The sequence below is a fragment of the Clarias gariepinus genome, chromosome 15 (genome assembly GCF_024256425.1).
Source record: "Clarias gariepinus isolate MV-2021 ecotype Netherlands chromosome 15, CGAR_prim_01v2, whole genome shotgun sequence".
Classification (NCBI taxonomy): Eukaryota; Metazoa; Chordata; class Actinopteri; order Siluriformes; family Clariidae; genus Clarias; species Clarias gariepinus.
Genome location: NC_071114.1, coordinates 22954602 through 22978051, shown reverse-complemented (window position 1 = coordinate 22978051; position 23450 = coordinate 22954602). Strand labels below are relative to the sequence as shown.

At 36.7% G+C, this 23450-nt stretch overlaps 1 protein-coding gene across 4 annotated transcripts in view; it reads left to right on the top strand.

Annotated features, from left to right (window-relative positions):
* Positions 1-23450, top strand: part of LOC128543343 (A-kinase anchor protein 13) — a 93499-nt gene that overhangs the window by 416 nt on the left and 69633 nt on the right. For 3 of the 4 annotated variants that reach the window (XM_053513739.1, XM_053513738.1, XM_053513736.1), the window contains exons 1-3: positions 4517-4670; positions 12654-12697; positions 18475-18625. In XM_053513739.1, coding sequence (XP_053369714.1) covers positions 12665-12697; positions 18475-18625 — 184 coding nt within the window. In that variant the 5' untranslated portion in view covers positions 4517-4670; positions 12654-12664. Of the gene's footprint in view, positions 1-4516; positions 4671-12653; positions 12698-18474; positions 18626-23450 lie in introns of those variants that run through there. The other variant, XM_053513737.1, reaches the window with a different exon arrangement.

Here is a 23450-nt window from a genome sequence, read left to right as displayed (position 1 = left end):
AACATATAGTTATTGGAAAATCTTCTGATCCCCAGAATGTTTGTTTAGAAATAATAACTATGGCAGTTTAACTTGTGTATTTAAAGCTAGTTTGTAAGGTTTAAAATTGTTACAATTTCAAAAAAAAAAATTTTTATTGTATTTTAAAAAATTATTATCGAATCAGGATGTTTATAGAATCATCATATTTACAAAATTGCAATTTTGATCAAATCAGCAACTAGGTCTCGTGATAATATTGTATCACGTGGTGACTGGTGGCGGCATGGTGGCTTGGTGGTTAGCGCTGACGCCTTGCACGTTCAGGTTCAAGTCTCGCCTCAGGTCTGTGTGCATGGAGTTTGCATGTTCTCTCCGTGCCTGGTGAGTTTCCTCAGGGTACTCCGGTTTCCTTCTACAGTCCAAAGATATGCAGATTCGTGTTTCCAAATCACCCATAGTGTGTATGAGTGCGTGAATGAGTGTGCAATTCGATTTGATCAAGAATTCAACAAAAAAATATTTTTTCACAGTTACACATATGATCATACTGAAAAAATCCTGCCTAAGCAATGCTGAAAACCATTTAATGTGAGATTGATCATAAATCTTGAAAGTAGTTTGTTTGCTATCTGTTAAAGTTTGCTTTGAAAAAGCTTAAGGTGATTAAAGGAAATTGCCAAATTAGGCTGAAAACTACCCAATCTCACCCAATTTTCGTACTTGTTAGGCACACAAAATCATCACATTGTAGAAACGATCCCTTAATGTGATTGCATTAAAAAAGATCTATAAATGTTACCAAGGTTGATCTACTAAGATTGCCGTTGCAGCTTTCCCAGAAAAGTGACCAAGGTGTGTATTTAGACATAAAGCCTACATTCCATCAGACTGATAGGAAGGAGTGCAGCTCTGAAAGGGGTGTTGCGGTGTGATTGTGTTTAAAAATATGTGTGTATGGTTTCATCCAGGGTGTATTCTTGGATCACATGAGAGAACCTGCCTGAGTCATTCCTCAAGGCTTGGTGAAATCTTCCAGCAGAGTGAATGAATGTCTGTATCAGCTGTCAGATAATACACAAATTCTAATGTCAGTGTAATTTCGGTCAACAGATTGTGCGAGAACAGAGTACATATTTTCACCCCCTACAGGCAGGGAGTTTTCGAAAACACTCAAGCACACTTCAGCCTACGTCAGACATTTTTAACTACCCACACTTCTAGGGCAGAGCTGCTATGATTTTTTTCTCTCTCACTATAATATGAATAAACACATGTTTGAAAAAAAAAACCCATGTGAGAATCTACGGTATATAAACTGATGTGATGATAAAAAACACAAACAACACAGTGGTGGAGCAGATTCAGTTGCCAGTAAATTACCGTTTCTATAAAAGTACACAGGAGACAGATAGCCATGTTTGCTGTTATCTTCTGTGAGGAAGTTGTCTCATGTGAGTGTGTGATGTTGCAGCTAAACAGCTTGCAGGGCAAAACGTCGGATGTTGCACGAATACTTATAGAGTGTATTTGTAAACAGTGTAAGGTGTCTGTTTAACCCCGGCTATCTGAGTGTGTGCTGATAAGTTTATATCACAAATAAACCACACTCATTATTTATTCATATTTTATCCTGTATTTAGGGTCGCAGGCACCTGGAGCCTATCCCAGGAGACTTAGGGCATAAGGCAGGGTACACCCTGGAGAGGGTGCCAATCCATTGCAGGGCACACACACACTCATTCACACACTATGGTCAATTTGGGAACTCCAGTTAGCCTAACTGGCATATCTTTGGACTGTGGGAGGAAGCCGGAGTACCCAGAGGAAACCCACCAAGCACAGGGAGAACATGCAAATTCCATGCACACAGAGACGGGAATTGAACCCGGACCCTGGATGTGCAAGGTGACGTAGTTTGTGCTTCACTTTTATTGTAGCATCCATAAACAATCTATCATCTAAAACACAGACACATAAAACAACAACAACAACAACAACCTGCCTTGGCCATGTTAGTGAGGAACCAGGGGGCAACAACATCTCATTTTAAACAATAAAGCAAAGTCTCACAACTTGCAGTTCCTCAGATGACCACTGGGGCTGGCTCGAAAAGTGAGTCAAATTTATAGAGTCCCATGTTATAATGGCAAACCTTACAACAGAAATTGAAGTGTACGGCCTGGTACAAAAAAAAACAACAACATACCTACATTTTCCATTCATTCAATTTCATGGAGGTGAATGTTTTTTACATAACTCAACATTTTAAACTATATTAAGCCATAAAATTATGCATACTTATGAGTATGATCGATTTGAGTTACCCGCTAACAGGACTAATTGTAGTTTAACTTACCACAAGAAATGTAGGTGTTGAAATGGGATGACATGTAGGGTTGTCTGTTTTCTCTGCCCATTTTGCAAATTTATCGATTATGTTTTTATACAGTCTATGATGTGAATTACGGTATCATAGTGTGAAATACCATTTTGAGTTGGAGTGCCACCATTTATTGAGTTGGGGTGCTCGGATCAGGGTTTTTGGGTTCCCTCACCGATCCCCGTTAAAAAAAAATCAGAATCGCTTCACATAGGTTTGTGCGTGCGTTATTAGGATCTGCAATTTAAAGGGTTAAAGGGTATTATTGTTTATTTAATGTTTATAGCAGTAAAAATAATTTATAAACAGCAGTTTCTAAACAGCAGTGCACAAATCTGAGAAAGTATCATAAATGTAAAACTTTTATTTCTTGGAAGGTAACATATTCCTTTTTCCTAATATTCCATGTAGATTATAAAGAAACGGACACCAATAGAACAGCCTATGCTCGACTAAAGAGTGGATTTTTTTCATTTCTCAACTAGCATCATTGGGCTCTCACACATGCTGAAATGCTTATCTAAAATCTGATTGTTTCACTATACTCAATCATTTATAACATGCAGTACATGGAACAAGGCTGTGTCAATGAGTCAAATCGAACTCTGCACAGAAGGTAAATAAACACAGACATAAGTCACTTTGTATTTGTAACTCGGTCGTGGCTACTCGTTAGTAAGCAGTGAGGCAGGCATTTCTTTATAAATATCAATATTTCTGCATTTTTAAGAGACAGTCTATTCCTGTCATTATCCAAAATACGTGCAGCCGTGCTGAATTGTGGTTCACTGTCAGCTCACATACATGAAGCGGTAAGGTAAACCTGGGAACCGCTTTTTAATTCTCTGTACAGTATTTTTTTTTAATAATGTGTTTTTTTAGACTTTTTACTTGTTGCAGAGTAAGGCTCAAGCTTTTTAAGGGGTTTCTGCTATGTGTGCTTGAGTAACAATCGACTTACAAGATTTAGCTGCTGCCTGTGCGGATAACTTTTCATACTCAAATTATTCAGACTGCGCTGTTCGAATAAGGTTTGTTGTGTTGAAGCTTTCAGCAGACATTCCCGCACATGGTTTGCTTTGCACATTGTCACACTGACATCTGGAGGCAGCACTGTCGATGTGGTACCATCACACGGTTTATGTGATTGGCCAGTTGAGTGATGGTCGTCCTTTAAAAATGAAGTAATTATTGTCCGATTCTCACACAAAGTACTTGCACATCCTCGCTTTGTCTGTGCTGCACAGTTGTTCCAGATTTACCAAATCAATTTTTAATAAAAATAAAAAAATTGATAGGAAGTGGTAAAAACCCACACTCTCTGATAAAAATAAACCAAAAGCCATCCAAATAATATTAGCACTAGAACACTTACTGTAGATAAACTATTTATACACATAACTTATTTCAATAAAATTAGCCTCATATTTATTACTAGCACAATACACATTTTTACAGTCAAAGATTATAAAAGTAGTTCAGGTTTTGAAAACGCTCAATCTGGCAACACTGCTCATCAGCTGTTTCTTTTCTAGTCAATACCTTCTTTGTTTCAAACTTTGAAAGGTGTAAAAAAAAATTTAAATGTGTAAGATATGGAGTATTATTATCCAAAACAAACATTATCAATTAATACATCTTTTATTCAATTAAATTCTTAAAGCCAATTATTTTATTCATGATTAATCATTAACATCCCTAGTTGTTACAGTAACTAACAAACAGTATGCACGTAGACATGAACTGTAGCAGGCTATTTGAGACAGAGCCAAAGCCTCACCTAACGGCCTGGTTCTTTTATTTATTGTGCTCATAAACACAAGCCGATCTTATTGTCAGGTTTGGTAGTTGCTCAACTGGAATCCATTAACAACAGTAATGACTTCAGTTGAAGTTTGGGTGTGAGACTGAGACATGTGATGGCACTCACACACAGATGTTGTAAAGCATTAAACAAAAAAAAAAAAGAAAAGGTGATCAATGATGAGTTTAGTTCACTAGAATACAACTGGAGGGTGAACCTGATAGGAGAACATTAACCTGGGAGGCCTCAGAGAGCTTCAGGGATACAACACACACACACACACACTCACACACACACCTGAAGTGAATGCCGCTCCTCCCCCACGCAACGTCACCTCCCTTATCTCCTGCCTCGAGCACAAAGCCGCATTTAGCTTCCAGTAATAACAGAGGGGTGACATAACATGCCATGCACTGGGAAGACACAAAGACACTCTTAAAGTCGGACATTCACGATCAAATGCTGAGATGTTGGATCCAGTCAGAGTTCTGCACGAGAGCTAAGGTAAGAGTTCTTTAAAGAAAGGAAATGAAACCTGTATAAGAAGCAGTCAGATAGACAAAAGAAACAGACGTGCATCCTGTAAAAAGCTGCCTGTGTAACACCAAACTCCACTCTGGGTGGCTAAATAAACCTTTATTTAAGTTTTTTTTTTTTAACCATTTACACATTATTTGGAGTACAATGTTGAACAATCAAATTAAACACATGTCAGTCTGAATGTTAATCTAATGTTCAAAAGTTTAAATTTATATTATTTAATTTAAGGAAAAAACAAGAAAGTAATGGATGCTATGCCATATTATTTGTAAATTATTTCCTTTGTTCGCTCCAAAGCGCACCACAACTATCACCATGCACTCTTTACTCAAGGAAATAAAACCTTGCAAAAAGACTTATTAATACACAGGAACTGATGTGAACTGATAGAGTCCTGTGTGAATGGTTTTGCAAGCTCCCGCTCAGCAAATCTGATTCATAACAAGCAGAAAAAGAGTTTAAAGGAGCCTTGAAGCTTACAGATCAGCAACGGTCCGACCCTGCAGTGCTCACTCGGACTATTTCACCACCCGATCCCTACACATATTGGGTTACACTACAGCTGAATTTCCTACACATCCAGTAAAATACAATGGTAACATTTAATGCAGCAATTGCACAATCTTCAGAAAATCTTCAGTTCCTTCCTGTTTATTTTACTGCTCTCGTTACAGGAGCACATGATCTTGACATGGCCTTTAAGCATGGACTATTGATTGTGATATTAGATAGACAAACACACAGGCAAGGCAGCTGCATATGTTATTACCGATTTCTGTAATGCACTATTGTGATAATGAATACCAAAGAATGGTAACACAGAGACACACACACACACACACAAAAAAAAAACAATAAAAAAACATTAAACATAGTATTCAACTTGAACTTTTGTGTAATTGTCACTTTGATTAGACAGTAGCTAAGGGCTGACATGGACAATATTACTTTAATCCAGTTGAAATTATTTTGATTAGAGATTAGGTCTTGACTGTTTACATGAACAATGATCAGATAAGAGTGGCACGGTGGCATCGTGGTTAGCACTGTGGTCTCACACCTCCAGAATCGAGGGTTCGAATCCTGCCTTGGGTCTGTGTGTGTGGAGTTTGCACTTTCTTGTCGCCTCCAACTACTCCAGTTTTCTCCCACAGCCCAAAGACAGATTACATGGCATATAATGCTAATTGGCAGAATGTGAATGAGTGTGTGTGCCCTGTGATGGATTGTTCAGGGTGTACCTTGTTACCTTGTGCCCAAAGTCTCCTGGGATAGGCTCCAGGCTTGCTGCGACCCTGTACAGGATAAGCGGAATAAAAAATAAATGAATGAATGAATGATCAGATAAGATGTAGTTTTAAATCCTCAAAGAATCTAATTAGAATTTGCAAAGTGGTTTTGTTAGCTGTGAAGTGTTTAATATAACAAACAGAAATGAAAAACAACTAATTTAAATTTAAACTGTATTTGTAATGTTTGTAGAAGAAAAAGGAGTTTGTTCTTCAACTTTGAGCTTAGGCTAGGCTGCCCATGTTTTCCGCTAATTCCCGTCTTATGCGTCATGATTGGTTACAAGAGTTCAGTCTCATATATGATTGGTTTGGATGTTTTGCTTTATGTGCAAACTGAGCCAATCACTGCCCCTTTCTCTGTGAGTGGTATAATAACAAGTGAGGGTTAGTGCACAGTTTACTTCTGGAAACTTAGCAGGTCAAATGTGCAGAAAGATTATATTCATTCCATTAAGAGAGAAACAATCAGATCGAGTGTTTTCATGGCTAATATTTATCTACTGAGCGGAATATCACAACAATAACGGATTTGTGTGTATTTATAACACCCATGTCTTTATTTTACATTCACCTTCTCGATCATTGCTGGCGTGTCAGTAAGGCGAGATGAAAAACACCAGCTTAAACAGAGACCAAATCTAGATTTAGGAGATGTTTGACTAAATGTTATGTTTTATCAGTATTGGCAATGATGCAGTTGAAGTATCCTGTGCAAAGCTAACTTACCCAAGATTAGAAGCGATCCAATAGATATAGCCTAAACGTCCCAGTCTGTTAATGGTTGAAAGTTTGAAAGGTCTCAAAGGAGTTTACAAATATAAAGATCACAAGCGAATACTACAGAAAACAAACCTTTCAGTAGGTTTAAATGCTACAAGGAAGGGTTTTAAACTTAAACATTAACTGAAATATTAAAAGCCTGTTTCTAATTGTCTAGGTGTAAGTATGTGATTTGAGACACACCGCTAGTTTGTTAAATCTGTTGTCGACAACGTCACATGGTGCTATACTGACCCCGTTATTTACGCTGTTGCTGCATCATGCAGACACGTAGAGCGTGTTTTTAAGGACTCTGTAACAGACCACAGCATAAAACACGGCAGCCATATTGTGAGCTCTTACTTAAAAGCAAGCGAAGTTGAGCCTTAAATCATGACAAAGTATAAGTTATTTCAATTTGGATATAATATGTTCTTTTGGTGGCAGTTTCTGGAATAGAAAGCTCTAGGGCTGTGGTAAGTGCAGAAAATTTTATTGTGCATGTAGCTAAAGAATGTATACTAAGGGCCCTGTGGAATTTATTGTACCTTTAAGAGTCTGTAAAACAATTCAGAACCCTCGGTCCATTTAAAAATTATTATGTTTGCTACAATGTTCCCTACCCAAAAAACTGTAACCTTACTGAGTGCCGTAAGGTACAGAGAAGTGAAAAAAAAAAAAAACATAAAAAATTACATAGAAGAAGAAGACACTTTCTTTGCTGAGGTAAGAGTTATGTCCAGAACAGTCCCTGCTAGACCAGATACACATTTCTTTGTAATGTAAATCACTAAATAATTAAAAGATCAAACTTTTGACAAAAGGTTAAGAAATCCTGCGTTATAAATGGTTACAAGAATTCCGCCTCATCCACGATTAGTTAGAAACCTTAAGCACGAAGGCGGTACTTAAATCATTGTGTTCTTAGCCCAATATTGATATATAAATTATTACATTTCAGTATCAGTCTAAACCACATTAATGTATAATTAAGCAATTTAATTAATTAATTTATTTATTTATTTTATTCGTCCGACACACAATCTTACACAGTTTAAAGTGCAGTAAAATGTTTACATGACTGCCACTCACTAAGAAGAAAAAAACTGTTGTTTTTTAATAAATGAATATAGTTTATTAACTGTTAATTAGTTAATTAATAAATACTTACTAACTTTTTGTGAACTGTTAAGAAATCCTTCATTCTGTGTTATGATGGCTTACAAGAACTCTGTCGCTTCTCTTATTGGTCAGAAACCTAGAGGATGAAGCTAAACCTAGCTAGACTTAAATCATGTTTCTAACTTATTCACACATTAGTGATGGAAAGTTTGAGTGATTTTAGTGACTCGATTCTTTGAATCTCGTTCATCAAAAGGAACAAATTTTTTTTAAAATCATTTAGTTCATTTCGTTCATTTGATCAGAAATAAAATAAAATGTTACAATTTTAATGAACAGACCCCCAACACGTAATCAAAATATTATAATGCAGCTAAGGACATATTATAATAAACAGAATGAGCAGCTCACCTCTCATATCTTCTAGTCCTAGTCGTTCATTCTTTGGAATTTATTTTACTACATAGGGTCTAGGAGTCATGCGACAAAAGATTCAGAATTGAAGGCTCGAGAGATAATTACTCACTTCTGTTTCCTGTACATAACCTACCGAGGTTTTGTGATGCTTTGCGCATGCCTGCACAATATAAAATTGAACAAATCACTGGTCATGTTAAAGACTCGTTCAAAAAGAACGAATCATTCATGAACGGCCCATCACTATCACACATTGGCAGGAAGGACAGCATCCTGTGTGGTAGGAGTGAATGATTTGCTAAGTTTGTTTGGAATTGTAACAAAATCTGAGAAATGTAATATTGAATCGGTTATTTATAAAGTCAGTATACTTAAAAAAATCGCAATACAAATCGAGGTATCATAATAATATCATATCTTGTGGTCCCTTGTGATTTTCATCTCTTTATATGAGTACAGGATTTTGTGAGATCTTACAGTAAAATAACTTCTTTTTTCTATATAATGCTTTTTCTCTCTGTCCCTTTAGGAGCTTGGTAGAAACACATGCATTGTTAATGGAAATAATGGTTACAAGTTGATACCTCAAAACTGTAACTTTTCTTGGCTTGCAAATGATGACGATCTATTTGAACGCCCCCACAAGAAGCAGTGTTTGAGGTTTAGTTTAGTTGTCCTTTCTGTGAACTGTCTGTGAGGGGTCATTCACACCTTGGCTACAGAGGAACAGTTAAACAAACTCTGTGGTTAAACATTGAACACCCCCCCCCCCCCCTTTACTCGGTGCTGAATATACCCTCCCCCAGCACACACACACACACACACACACACACATATGCACAGAGAGAGGTTCATTCAACCGTGACTAATGTAGCTCGAGAGGCAGTCTAAAGAGCCAAAAGATCTCTGGGACTGAAATAGATCAGAGACAATAGGAGCCACATTAAATACTAAAGTTAATACTTTATGATAAACAAATGAGTTCTGTTGTAGCGAGGAATATAATTGACCCAGGTATATAAATACATAATTTCTGGCACTCTGTCTTCTCTGTGTATTTTATATGTATAGTGCTGTTTGAAAATAACCGGTATGGTTCAGCTTAGGAATTGAAACACAGCTTTGGGCCACATCCTTGTTTTTGGTGTGAATAAGAAAAAAAAAAAACGTAGCAAGAGACCGAAGAAAAAAAAGCAAGAAAAATAAAGTGTAACAAGAGATCGGGAGGTGGATTAAAATTAGCCTGGGTGGAACCAGCAGAGATATGATACAGGGCTAAACAATGCTATGGTTTTCACTGCTGTTTTTAAACATCACTGCAGAAATGCAAGGGTTAAATTATTCATTAGGTACAGTGCTCAGTTAGACTAGAATAGTAAACATGGCTTCTTTGACTTTTGTCTAAAAAAAAACAGAGAAAAAGATATACGAGCTAAAGAAACCTTATGCATAATTTGTTATCGGGAGGACTGATCACAGTATGTGAGGCAAAAATAGATACACAGTATATATAATGGTGGAGAACAAGTACTGCACATTTGTACTCTGAGGTCATTTCGTCTAAATTAGACACACTAGTGTTATCAGGTGTCACTGAGAGACTCCTGGATCAGATGGCCTTGAGGATTAATGTTAATTGTGGTCACAACTCAACAAATTTCCCAATTTATGTTACATTAAAGCTGATTGAAAATAAATCATTTAAAGAAAATGAATGTTGTTATTAAATTATAAGAAAGCATGAATTTTTTTTTGCAAAATTCCTATAAATGGCCATTTAAGATTAATAACACTTAGTTTGAATTTAGTTTAAAACTAAATACATTACCCTGAAAAAAGTTAGTAAGTGTAAACCTTTATACTATACAGTAGTAGTACAGTATACTGCTGCTAGAACGTTATCTCTATATGTACTATACTTTAATCACGTTTTCTGTGGTATCGGGTAAATACAGTAAACGTTTACCATCACAAGCTGTGTTACTTTGTGTTCTCTCTACAGTACAAAAAATGTATACAGTATCATATTTTATATATATTAAGCTAAATTTATGTTACAAATTAGTAAATTATATTGTTCTTAATAGCTTAGCATTAAAACGCATGAAATATTATATATTGCCATGAAAAAAAAGGAAAGAAATTGCAAGGGTTTCCGAGAAGAACGACTGAGGCCGCGAACTGTAGGATAAATGTCAAGTGTTTTTATGTTCACATTAAACAAAAGAGTGGGCAAAAAATAATATTGGAGTTACTTTGTGATTGGCAGTGTTGTTGGTACCATGTGGTCCCTGCTTGATTTTCACATGCACCAGTCTCCTGCTGGCGGCCAGTTGAAATTTTCCAGTGCCAAGTGTAGACTCAGATTGCTGTTCTCGACTGAAAGAAGTGGAATGTCAGAGCGCATTAAGCCTTTACCCAGGAGGATTTTTTGTTCATCAGAAAGTTGTGGTGACTCTGATTTGCCAACCTTCTGGACGTTGGGAGAGCGCTGGTATTAGGTTGTTTTTGAGTGTTAGAATTACTTTGATGAAATGACGGCGGGACAAAATTGACAACATGGCGATGGGATAACGTTAAATGAATACCCCCACATTATGTAGCAAAAATGACCTCAAAACAACATTAAAACCAAACTGATAAGTGGATTTCAAACTCTGGTGCTGTGAGAGTACTGTGTGTGCTGACCATTTGGGAACATGCTGTTGATGTTATTAAATTTGAGTACAACAAGTAACAGCAAGTGCCACAAAAAATACTAAAAAACAGCCATTTACTGAAATATTAAATTGGATATCAGCCACAGATAAAACAAGATGTGATGCGATTAGGATGCTGTGTAGACACCATATTACAGTCCAGTAATCTGAGAACTAAGATGTTAATATTTCCTAAAGAAAATGAATGAGAGCTAGCATTAAAACCATGATGTGTTTATCCCAAGTGTCTACCTGAATCTCTTATTTGTCCCCCCCGATTTTCTCGCCCAATTTCCCCCCACATCACAAGGGGGCTTCCACGTTAAGGCTACTACTACTACTAATCAGAGAGGGCGAAAACTATCACATGTTTCCGCCGAACCACGTGACGACAGCAATGTTAACCCTCCAAATAAATGTTAAAATTTCATTGTTTTGAGGCTGTATTTGCAACTTTTTTAAGGTTATTTAATCAACATTATCTTAAATTCTAACATTTAAAAACAACATTGTTCTAAAGGTGGACGTCATTGCAATGTAATTACAACTATAATACAACAGTTATTCAGTGTTAGTGCTCCCGCTGGGTATGCAGACATGCTTTTCTGTTCACCACCTATGTAAATTTAAGCTACGTCTTGTCATCTCAAACTCGAACTAGATCTTGGACATTAATCTGGACAATAACAATCATTTGCACAATTTGCAAAAACCATTACAGCTTTGCACAAATACTACAGTATGAGATTTCCTTATTTTCTGTAATGCGGACTTTACCAAACCCTGGCGTAATTTGGACACTACGTCTGGTATTTGTATATATATATATATACAGTATATATATATATATATATATATATATATATATATATAAGCAGCTGCAAGGATTTAAAATCTAACCATATCACATACACACCACATTGAGATGATCATTTTTAACATATGCAAGTTTATTAAATACAAGTAAATATATATTGTTGCACCGTTTGCGTTTAAGGACAGAGGATTATAACAATGCTATTATTAGAGCTGGCTGAGTAGCGTCTTAAATAACCTTTTATTCCAAGATTACTCTGTATATTTAATGTTCAGTAAGGAAATGATCCAGCAAATGTCAACGCTGTTATACCGTCACTCCACTATTTTAATAAAGTGGCGGAATAAGAGTTTTTTTAGACCAGCATACATTTTAGACCAGCTTTCTTGGCAGCACGGTGGTGTTTTCTCACACCTTCAGGGTTAAGGGTTCGATTCCCGCCTCGGGTCTGTGCATGTTTTCATTTATCTTCTATACCATTTGCTCTTCATGCTTTGTGGGTTTTCTCCAAGTTCTCCAGTTTCCTCCCACAGTCTAAAGACATGCAGATTAGGTGAACTGGTGTTTTCAAATTGTCGATAGTATGTCTCCTGTGATGTATTGGCGCCCTGTCCAGGGTGTACCCCGTCTTGTGCCCTAAGACTCCTGGAATAGGTTCAGGCCTCCACAACCCTGTACAGGATAAGTTGTATAGAAGATGAATAACTGAATGAATAAATGTATGCTTTCTTCTCAAGTTTCAGGAAAAGCAAAACTGCTGATCCAGAAGGAAGTTTTTTTTCAGTGTTAAATGTTCGATACCTTAAGTCTTTTTCTCATATTGTTTTATTTTCTTTTACAGTGTCCAGTGTCATGAAACTCAATCCACGCCAAGCTCCGTTGTATGTAAGTATAGCCTCTAAGCTCCTTCTGGGCATCTTCTGGTTTAAACATAAATATAAATATACGGAGGGCAGTGTAGTTTTCAATGAGAAAAATAGACCTCTTCATGTGAAAGTTTCTAAACTTTAGTTTTCTAAAATGCTAGTAGACTGTGTGTTTCACTTAAGGCTTCTCATCTGAAGAATGCGAATGAAGTGGACTGACCCCTCTATCCACAGTGTATTCCTGCTATGGTCCCTGTATAGGCCTTGGATCCACCTTCATTATTAAGTGCTTACTGAAGAGGAACATATGAGTATATTGTTTTTCCGTAGACAATTCAGATCAATCTACAAAACTACTAAACCACTAGAGATAGGCTTAGGGTTAGGCTAAAAGCCATAAAAGGCAATTATAGAGATAATAATAGAAGAAGGTTTGCTAGGTAGAGACTGAAATGAGCTAAACTGTAATGACACTATAGCTCCATTATTGAGTTCCATTATAGAGGAGGAGTAGCAGTGTCTGGATGGCCTGTGGGTTCCTGGGGTCATGGCACTATCATTCTGATTCTCACCTAATGCAACAAAGACATGGTCCTGTGGACAGGGGTTTCCCAGCTGCTCTAAAGTCTGATCCGGTTTCAAAGACACCCCAGACGGTGCAATTAAGAAGTTGAAAAGCTATCAGATGGGTCACAACACTGGGAGAACAGCATCAATGACACTAATAGCTGCTGGATTATAATGAAGAAAAATCACAGCGGTTTATCCACCTGTCTTTCTCTCATGGGGTTTAATTCCAAGAGGGAGTGATATATTCACAGCTATGCTCACATACAGTTATTACAATGGATGAAAAAAGTCATTGTTTTTATGAAAAATATGATTCTGCTAATAAAAAAATAAAATCATTAAAGCAAATCAGGAAATACAGAATCTCATACAACATGTCGGTTATGACCGAGTAGTCTGATTGGTCGAGAAAGTGTTCCACGAGCATTGAGAGACTGAATATAAAATTGAGAATACATAATATAAAATAATATTTACCATTGCAAAATTTTTTGTGTTTAAGTAAATGTATAAAATGTAAAAAGTCTGGTATATTGTATGTATGTGTGTTGGGGGGTAATGCGTCGCTGGGAACACAACGATAATGTAAAGCTGATGAATCTTCCTAATTTTTGAAAAGGAATGTTTAAAAATGCTTAAGGTTATGGTTTTTTGCCACATGAGGGCAGTGTGGGGAAAGTTGACAAATGCAGCGCTTAGATTTAGCCAAGTCGATTGGTATGCTTTACATTATATAGTCGTGTCAAGGGTATATAAGTCTCACTTTTTCGGGACTTAAGAACAAATCCAATTTACGAACATGCTCCCAGAACGGAACTTATTCATAAGTCGGGGACTTACTGTACTGGAAAGAGCTGTCTGCCAAAACCCACATTAAAAAAAAAAATCACAGGAGCACTTTCAGCAAGAAAACACATCTGATAATGATATTTCATCATAAAACAACACTTTGTCTCCTTACTAATTTCTTCTAAGTTGTTCCAAAAGGCCGTTGTTGTGGTTCTTTTTTTAAACTTAACTCAAGCTACAAAGCTAACTAGCTAACCCTTGTGGAGCCCTGTGGGATTGCACACTAGATTTTTATTAAACACTATTTGGGATTCAACCCACGAAAACCTAGAAGTTTGTTTGTGGAACTACTTAAAACGACTGCATCACAGCTACAGTATGCTAATGTTTGTTACAACAGCACTCCCAAACACTTTTTCCCAAATCATTTCCTAGATACTATTGTATGTATAACTATATATATTGTATATATAATATTGTGTGAGATTGCTTAATTAACCATTAGCAGCAGCCAAATGGTTCATGTGTGAATAGTCCTGAATGAATAAATATTACAATTTAGTATTAATAAAAGTCATGTACATTATTTAAATCAGCTGATAATCAGATTTTTGGGGATTTGTTTAGAACGTTTAAGGAAAGCCTTTAAATATTTACAAGCTTTTGCCACATCGCTGAAGGTTATTATTGAGTTTTGCAGAATATTAAAAAACCTAATTACTCACTAGTCTAAATTTGAACTTATATAAAACTTCAAGATTAAAATTTCATTTATGCTACATTTCATTCACACAGTAAATGATTTTTCTTCAGTTTGCTCTATTTTTTTAATGTTTGTGGTAAAAGGTTAAAAAGTGGAGCCGCCCTGTTCTGCACGAGGTTTTGTGCAACTTCTTTCTGTGGTAATCTCTGCAGGCCAACAAGATCACGATTTCCTGTTTAAGAAACTTCAGTCAACTCTTATTTTTCAGTTAAAATTATATTTTGCGAATGTGAAAGGGCTGTTATGTTTGGATCAGTCGGTAGTGATTTTGGTAAGCATGCCTGTACCTAAATCATTATTCTGTCATTAAATCTAATCTTTGGATGAAGCTAATGAGAAACCATCAAGGTATAGAAATAGTTGCTTATTTTTTTTCTTTTTTTTTTTTTGAGTCAAGTGCACACTTTTTTTTTTGCACAACTGAAAATGATATTGCATCCTACACCACAGTTCTGTTGCACTCTTAAATCTGATTGGCCAAGTGGAAAGTTGATTCGTTTTCAGCAACAGAACCTCTGTGCAGTACGTTTGACTGCAACATTTACTGTGTGTTACTGGCAGCACAATTAAATAACTGTAAAAATATATATGGTAAAGTGCATTGCTGTAATAAAAGTACTGCATTATCATAATATCAAATATAATATAAAACCATAATCCATTGCACTTACTCATTAAAAAAAAACTTATTTAGAATTGAGGCAGGATACAACTGAGCAGCAGAATAAGGGTCTTTCTTTGGGATTTCTTTCTAAATTGACAAGCTACTTTATTTTGTCTTATGAATGTCAATAGCAGAACTCTAATAACATAAGTGATAACAGGAAGTAGTTTTACATGTTTCTTTTGTTTTGGATTAAATAGAGATTTAGTACATGTAGTAAAATAAACTAACACTAAAAGTACATGCACACCTGACCAGTACACCTTCCACAAAGCTGGAAACACACAATGTCTTTGCATACTGTAACATATTTTCCTTTACTGGAAATAAGAGATTCCAACATGAGACCTGATCTAAAGCCCACTGAACACTTTTGGGATGAACTGAAATGCTGGCTTCACCATAAGGCCTCCTTACAAAGCATCCAGCTGTCCACAAACTTTTGACCATACAGTGCATGTCACAGAATGGCAACTGCTAACTAGAAATGTCTAGCTGGAGAATGTAGGCTTTGGTAACTAAACGTGAGCTAGCAAACGTATTTAACTGCTGAACAAAATCCTTGCAACAATTCTGATATTTTACTGACTGCTATGCAAACCACCAGGAATATGACAATAAAAATGAAATGCCAAACATGAAGTGCTTTATAGTGTGCATGTCTATAAATTTTTACTAGCTATGCTTCAACTAAGGTGCGCATTCACTATGGAATTGTTTTGACAACAGTATGCGACTTCATGACATTTATTTGCATAAGTTATTTGCATGAGTTGCGTTAATTACTGTCTGTTCAAGTTTTGTGTTGATGGTGTAAAGTTTTCTGTTTCACATTGCAAAGACTTTAGTGGGGTTCCGGTCAAGACTCGTGTGAAAATAATTCCTCATGCTCCCAGAACCTTGTCTTTTACAATTTAAGCCTGATGACATTTGGGATTGTTGTCCTGAAATATGCCTGTGTCGCAAGTGAAGAAAAACTCCATTGATGTGATAATCTGGTCATTCACTACTTTTAGGTCATCAGGTAATTTCATTTTATTACCACATAACATTGCTGACCAACTGAATCAACCCCAGATTAAAAAAACTGCCTCCAGAGACTTTTACATGGGTGCATTGTTCATGTACAGCCCTTCTTACCCTGACACACCCATCGCTCTGGAATAGATTCAGTCTGGACTCATGCTTCAACTTCACCACATTTTTTCCAGCACTATCCTATGCCAGGTTTTAATAATGCACTGGACATTTTTTAACCCAATTCCAGTAATTTCAGATTTTAGAATTCAGTAATTTCCTTATTTGTTTTTTTTTCTGCCTGATGCAGTGTAATAATTTGATCCTTCTGTAACTTCCTTTCGATGACTATGGAATGTGTCTTCTGACATGGTTGTTAAAGATATAAGAAGCTACTCACTGTATTAGTTGTGATTAAAAAGAATTGTCAGTTTTACATCTGTATTCATCACTGCAGTAATTATCCAATCAAAGATGTACACATTTGCTTATTTAATCCAAAGGCCTCGTTTGTTTTGGCCTGGCATTGTACATCTTTATGTTTTATTATACTACTCAAAGACAGATTATATACTGATCAGCCATAACATTAAAATCGCTCGCTGCATGGCTCTGCAGTGCCTCGGGATGGTGTGCTGTGTTGTCTGGCACTAAGATGTTGGCAGCCGATCCTTTGGGTGTTGTTTCAATTCTTTTAACACTGGTCATTGTTTCAAAGCAGCGTCACAAAATTAAAAGAAAATTACGGAAATGTGCATGAGTGAGAAAAATGTGTGTAGATCATAATGTCCCTGATGAGCAAGCCAAGGGTGACGGTGGCAAGGAAAAACTCCCTGAGATGGCAATAAGAAGAAACCTCAAGAGGAATCAAACTTAAAAGAGAACTCATCAGATAGCACAAATTTAATGCCAACATATTGTGTTTTAGGCAGCTGGAAATTCAATATAATAGAAGATGTCTAAGTTAGCATTGAGTCCAGGTCAGTTCAGCACCAGGATGAGTCAGACACGTGCATAGGGCAGAGGGGATCTGAATCACTGGGAGCTCAGGAGCAGCATGTTTAGCTTAAACCATCATGAAGCAGAATCCAGCTGTAGGCGCTCCTTCTGTGAATGCCCCAGGATTCTGTTGTGGCCAGAGTTGCCTTTTTGTCTGGGATTTGTTCTTCACTGGCCAGTATGTGGACATGGATAAGCCTTAGGTGCCCATGATCCTGTCACCAGTTTGCTGGTGTATGGTTAATGATCATTGTTGTTCAGTTTATCTGTCAGTGGTCATATAAAATTATGGCTGATCGGTGTATTTTTAAAATGCACTCATGTGGACAAGCTGGAGGCTCAGCTGTAACAGAGTACACATTTTTGGGTTGTTTTTTACAGCCTCAGAGACATCTGACAGGTTTTTTCGGACTGCCTTACATATTTATATACAGTATGACATGTGACCTACTGTACCTCATTTCACCACCACTCACAGTAATAGGCTTATTTATTTATGTAAATAGTTTTTATCACCTTTAATTCACACTTCTTTTCCAGTTACCATAATTCTGATTATTTGTTTGAATGTTAAATATGAATTTGAATGATATTGTAACCTCTTTATTTCCATGATTGTCTGAAAGAATCCGACTTACATTTGTCACTTTTTGAAAGTTTTTTTGCGCAGTTAATGAATAATGCATCATACAGTAGTTACTGAATAATTCATCATCATTAATGAAAACCGCAAAACTTTAAGGGGGTAAATGAAGTGTGCATAACCTTACAGAAGAATCAATCAAATTATTTATGCGGCGTTATCATGTGGCAAATGTACAATACATCGTAAAGTTAATGTTTTGTCTTCAAGGCTTGGATACAGCGTACTTTTTTAGGTTCTGTGCATCAAACATATGCTTACTAGCATTTTAATCATAAAACCAACCTGATTAATAATAATACTAATAATACTAATATTAAAACATTGTAAACCTGTTTTGTTGTGCATTAGGGCAGTTGTGTGCTCACCGTTCAGCTCAGCGATGACGAGCTGTGTGAAAGAGAGGATGTGGAGTTTTTCCTGCTCTTCACTGGATCGACTCAGAGGCACGTGAGCACCACACTGAGAATCAGCCATGACACCCTACAGCTGGTGTGTCCGGGTATGTACTCTTCTTTCAGATACATTCCATACTGTATATAGCATGCGAGAATTGTAGAGTTATTACCTGTATAGTCATAATCCGGATGTGAGGTTAAGTTCGCAGGAATCAGAATCCTTTGATTCCTTGATCCAAATTGAATACACAATCAGGAGACTAAAGCAGAACAATAAGAGAACCAGAGGTATTAAGTAAATTAGTGAATCAGGATTGTGGAGAATGATGTCAGTGCAAAAAGCACATACCTGGATACTAACATAATAATTATCCTGCTTACAGTGTGAACTAATATTAATTTCATGTTAATAGTAAAGGCCAAAGCAGAGGTGAAGCATCAAACTAACTGTGATATTTCATTATAAGTGTGATACGTCATTTTTTAGACAAGACATTTTTGCTGGATACCAAGCAGTAGAGGGATGTATGCACAGTATTAGATAGTTTAATCATAATCTTTTTGCATTTAATTGTTTACAGCATGATCTACCATAAACCATTATTGCCGTAATAATACAGTATAGTACAGTTCCACTGAAAAATCATTAAAATAGCATTCTGGTAACAGATGGAAAAGTGACACAGTCCTTAATAAAACCTGATTTCTGTTTCTCCTTTTGCACTAAACTTTAATTGGCTATCAACTCAAAATCTCTTTCCTCCGACTGAGGCTAGGTGGCTAGTCGCTTTTCCTAACATGCATGATCTCGCTTGGCTAATCCTGTTTTTCACCATAGCAGCTGGAGGCCAATTAAATGTGAATCAACACGCTAAGGGACATGTTCATCTGACATCTGGGCGTTTAAATATGGAGGATGACTTCGTTGGCCCTTTATAAACATCATTATAGTGCAATTACTGCTTAAAACAATGTTCTCTGACATGCGGACAATCAGCTGCTGTGTGTGGGCGCTATGATAACCATCCATACAGTCATAAAATAATTCCAACTGAATTTCAATTAAACTTCAAAACCTGCCCCAGCTACGACTTTTGGCCATGGTCAGGACAAAGCTGGAAAACCAGTGAGGAGGAAAAAAACAAGAAGCAAGTTTTATAAAAAAGCATGAAGTAAAATAGGAGGTATGTACAGAGATAGAGTTTAAGACTAAGAGGAATAGAAATAGAACATTCGCAATACAAATACAATATATTGTAAAGGATCCGATGTTGTACAATAGTCATTATATAATAGTCATAATTAATAATTATAATCATATTTGTTCATTGTTATTTTGCTGCATATGATACGATGCACCATATTTCTTGAGAAGCACAATATTTTGTATTAACAGCTGCAGAAAGTTTTAAGCTAAAGCACAGATGAAAATGGTGACCTCCAAAGGCAGGACACATTCAGTTTATCATAAGGTCACGTCTGTTTAAAATTCCTCTATTCAATATTATCAGTGGAAGTTAATTCAGTTTTATAAATGAAATAAATGTCAGAAAATAAAAGGAGACAAGTTTATGGTCATAATCACAGATCGTTAAATCCGCCAGCACTGAGCTTGCACAACTGTTCATGAGTGCACACTACATGACTTTGAAAAGCTCGAAAGCACTCACCCTTTTACACTACACGACAGTAATGACTTGTGATCAATTTGTGTTGTTTTTGGGTGCATGGTCTCGCACACTACATGCTCACTCGCAGAACTGTTCATTTTCATTTTAGTCACTTTGTGAGTTTGTAAATTAGAAAAAAGAAAGTGGAGAAAATGGATGGATGATGTATTGGATGATGACACGTGAGCAGTGAGGATGTCCTGAAGCATTCTTATTATGCTTACAGTTTGTTCTTACTCTCCCACGCTCTCTATTTGGCTGTTTTTCATTGTTGGTTTCTCATTGGCTGTACTTGCAACACAGGGTTGTACTTGCAACACATAGGGTTTCAAACTATGCCAAGAAAATTCAAATCACATCACTGAACACCATGGCATGAGCAGTCAGACAAAATATATATATATTTTTTTACTGTAAAACATAAAGCGAATCAAACACTAGTTTGCTAATTTAGTATAAGTCCATAAGCTTAAATAAAATTTTGACTACAGTTCAATTAAAGAAATGGGAACAAATTATTTACCACAACAGGCAAAGTGCCCAAAGATACATTAAAAAAATCTATAAATTCAGCAGCAATCTCATTTCCCTTCCCATTGCTCAAAATCATCTCTCATCATCTGCACCTATTTCTCACTGGTTTATGTCTTGATGTAGATGTTTTTTTATGCTTGAATTATTAATAGTTCACTATGTGGCTTAACAAACAAAACAAATAATTCCTCAGAAACTGCTCGGGTACAGGGTCCAAGAGACAAAAACTTGACAAAAAATGTGAGCCAAAAAATCCTTCAGGAAACCTGCAGAACTATTCCTCAAGATTACATTAAAAATACAAGAAAGTCCGGTTCCCTGGAAGCAAACTATAAAGACATAACAGGGCTCAAGACTTTTGCACAGTTCTTTATTTGGCCATTTACTACATAGATTTTTGTAGGGTGAAAACAATGTTTTTACAGAAAACAGGATGAGCAGCAAATAACGTCATTGGAGCACATCAGAACCACAGACACGTCTGCCAATTAAAAATCCTAAATATTCACCCTGTTGCTCCTAATTTGCTCCAAGTATATAAGAAAAAAGGGAATTCTTTTCTCAGTACACTAAATTAAGATCGACAAGGAAGCTAATTGCTTAAACATACATACTCACACACAAAACCAAACATTTTTTCCCCTAAACTATCCCTTAGAGCCCTTTTCTTGGGAAGGTGCACAAATGTGGTTGTTGCGATAAGGTATAGCGAATGTGTATCAGAGAAATAAATAATGAGCATGAGTTTGTGTGTCCAGATTTATTGCTATATGTTTAGTGAGAGAGAGATAGAGGGTGTGTAGAACATGTCCAAACTCTGTTTGTAATGTTGCATCATCTTAAAGACCTTTCAAACCCACTTCTGTTGATTGTCAGCATCGTGCCTCGACCACCTTTCTCATACGTCTGCCTTCTCACACCAGGCGAGACGCTGCAGCACTCAGGATGTCAAGACAACACGCTCAGGGATCTGATTAAGGGTTCAGGTGAATTGGAGGAGGCAGAGTGAGGCACAGGGAGCATGAAAGCCCATAGAGATTGCACTTACCTTATCTACATTATCAGGTTGGGTTTATTCGAATGTTACACAGAAGCAGGAAGACAGCCTGGACTAAGGACTAATGGAAGCTTATAAAGCACGTGCCAGTAATAAGTCACACAGTCATAAAACCATCTCCACATTCCTAGCATTTTTTTGGATGAAGTCTTGATGCATTTCTGTTTTCATGTAAGCAGCATGTTGTCTTTTTAAATGGATGGAGCTTGTTTTTCAGCAGCATGCAGGTTGATTTGTACCAGTCTAAACTAAAGATGTCTAGTTGTGTTTATTGCAAGGCTTTTTTCACATCATGAATCAGATCAGTTGCTAACTCATCAAATGAACCATTGAATGTGAAGAACAAACAGCGTCAGCGGACAATTTTTCCCGATTGCTTACACATAATTTATAGAATTAGGCTCATTGTGTAAAACTCCAAACATCTGCCACTAGAATACAACGCTTGCTTTAAACATATGACTTGTAATATGGTAAGTCGGAATGGACACCATTTGCATTATTCTTTCAAAGCAGCAGCAACACACTGATGCTTTCTAGTTGTCATAGCATAAGTGATAGTAGAAACTAACTTAATTGCTTTTTTGTTGGTCAGTTTTTGATTCAGAATCAATTCTCATTTTTAAAATGATTTAAGTAAATTTTCAAATGTTTAAGGGTCTTAAATTGAGGAATTCCTAAAAATCTATATTAAAGAAAGTGCTTCCATCATCCACAAAGACTCACACTTAGTAAGAGAATCATCTTCTTCTTTTGAGCCTGTTGGTGCTTGCCTGTGAACTGGAGTGTGGACTAGAATTTTGTCAGGGAAAAAAAATTGCACTTTGTATGAGACATGATATTTAATAAAAACAACAACATGAGATTCACAGTGTTTCAGTGGTTCTTAGATACTTTTATCAGTTTTTATTAAAGCAAAACCTGTTAGAATATAGTTGCTTGAGACAAATCAGATCAGCTGTCTGTAAAAAAGTCTCTCTCTCTATATATCAATAACAACACCTACCATGTCATATATTTATGCATAAAAAATGTATAGCCATTGTCTAACTGCTGTGTAAAAGTGGGATAAAACACATGTCTTTGGTTTCTTGTTTGAGGTTTTCGGTGTAATGGAGTCCAGTTTGCATGTTCTCCTCTTTGCTTGGTGGGTTTTCTGCAGGGACTCTGATTTCTTCCCACAGCCTAAAAACATGCAGAGTAGGCAAATCTGTGTTTCCAAATTGCCCATAGTGTGTTAGTGAGTGTGTGAGTGTGCGCTTGTGCCCTGCGGTGTTCCATGTCTAGTTCCTTGAGTCCCTTGAGGCCCCTGGGATGAGCTCCAGGTCTCTCTGCGACCCTGAACAGGATAAGCTGTATATACAGTAGGATGAGTGAGAGTGAGGGCAAGTAATGATATTTTTGTAAAGTAGAAGATAGACTTAGCCAATTATTGTGAGGTTCCAAAATGGCATAATCTAGTCTGAAGGCATGTCTATCCAGCCTGCTCAGCCACTCATTTCTGCATATAGAAACTCAGTCAGTCAGAATGTTTTGACTCTGTGGTCAGCTGGGCCGGTTTTTATGGGCCGTGTCGGTGATTTAGCACCGTCGTTAGTCGAGGCCCAATACGGCTGGGTGTGGTATAAACGGCTGATGGGCACAGAGAGGAATTTCCTGGGTGGACTT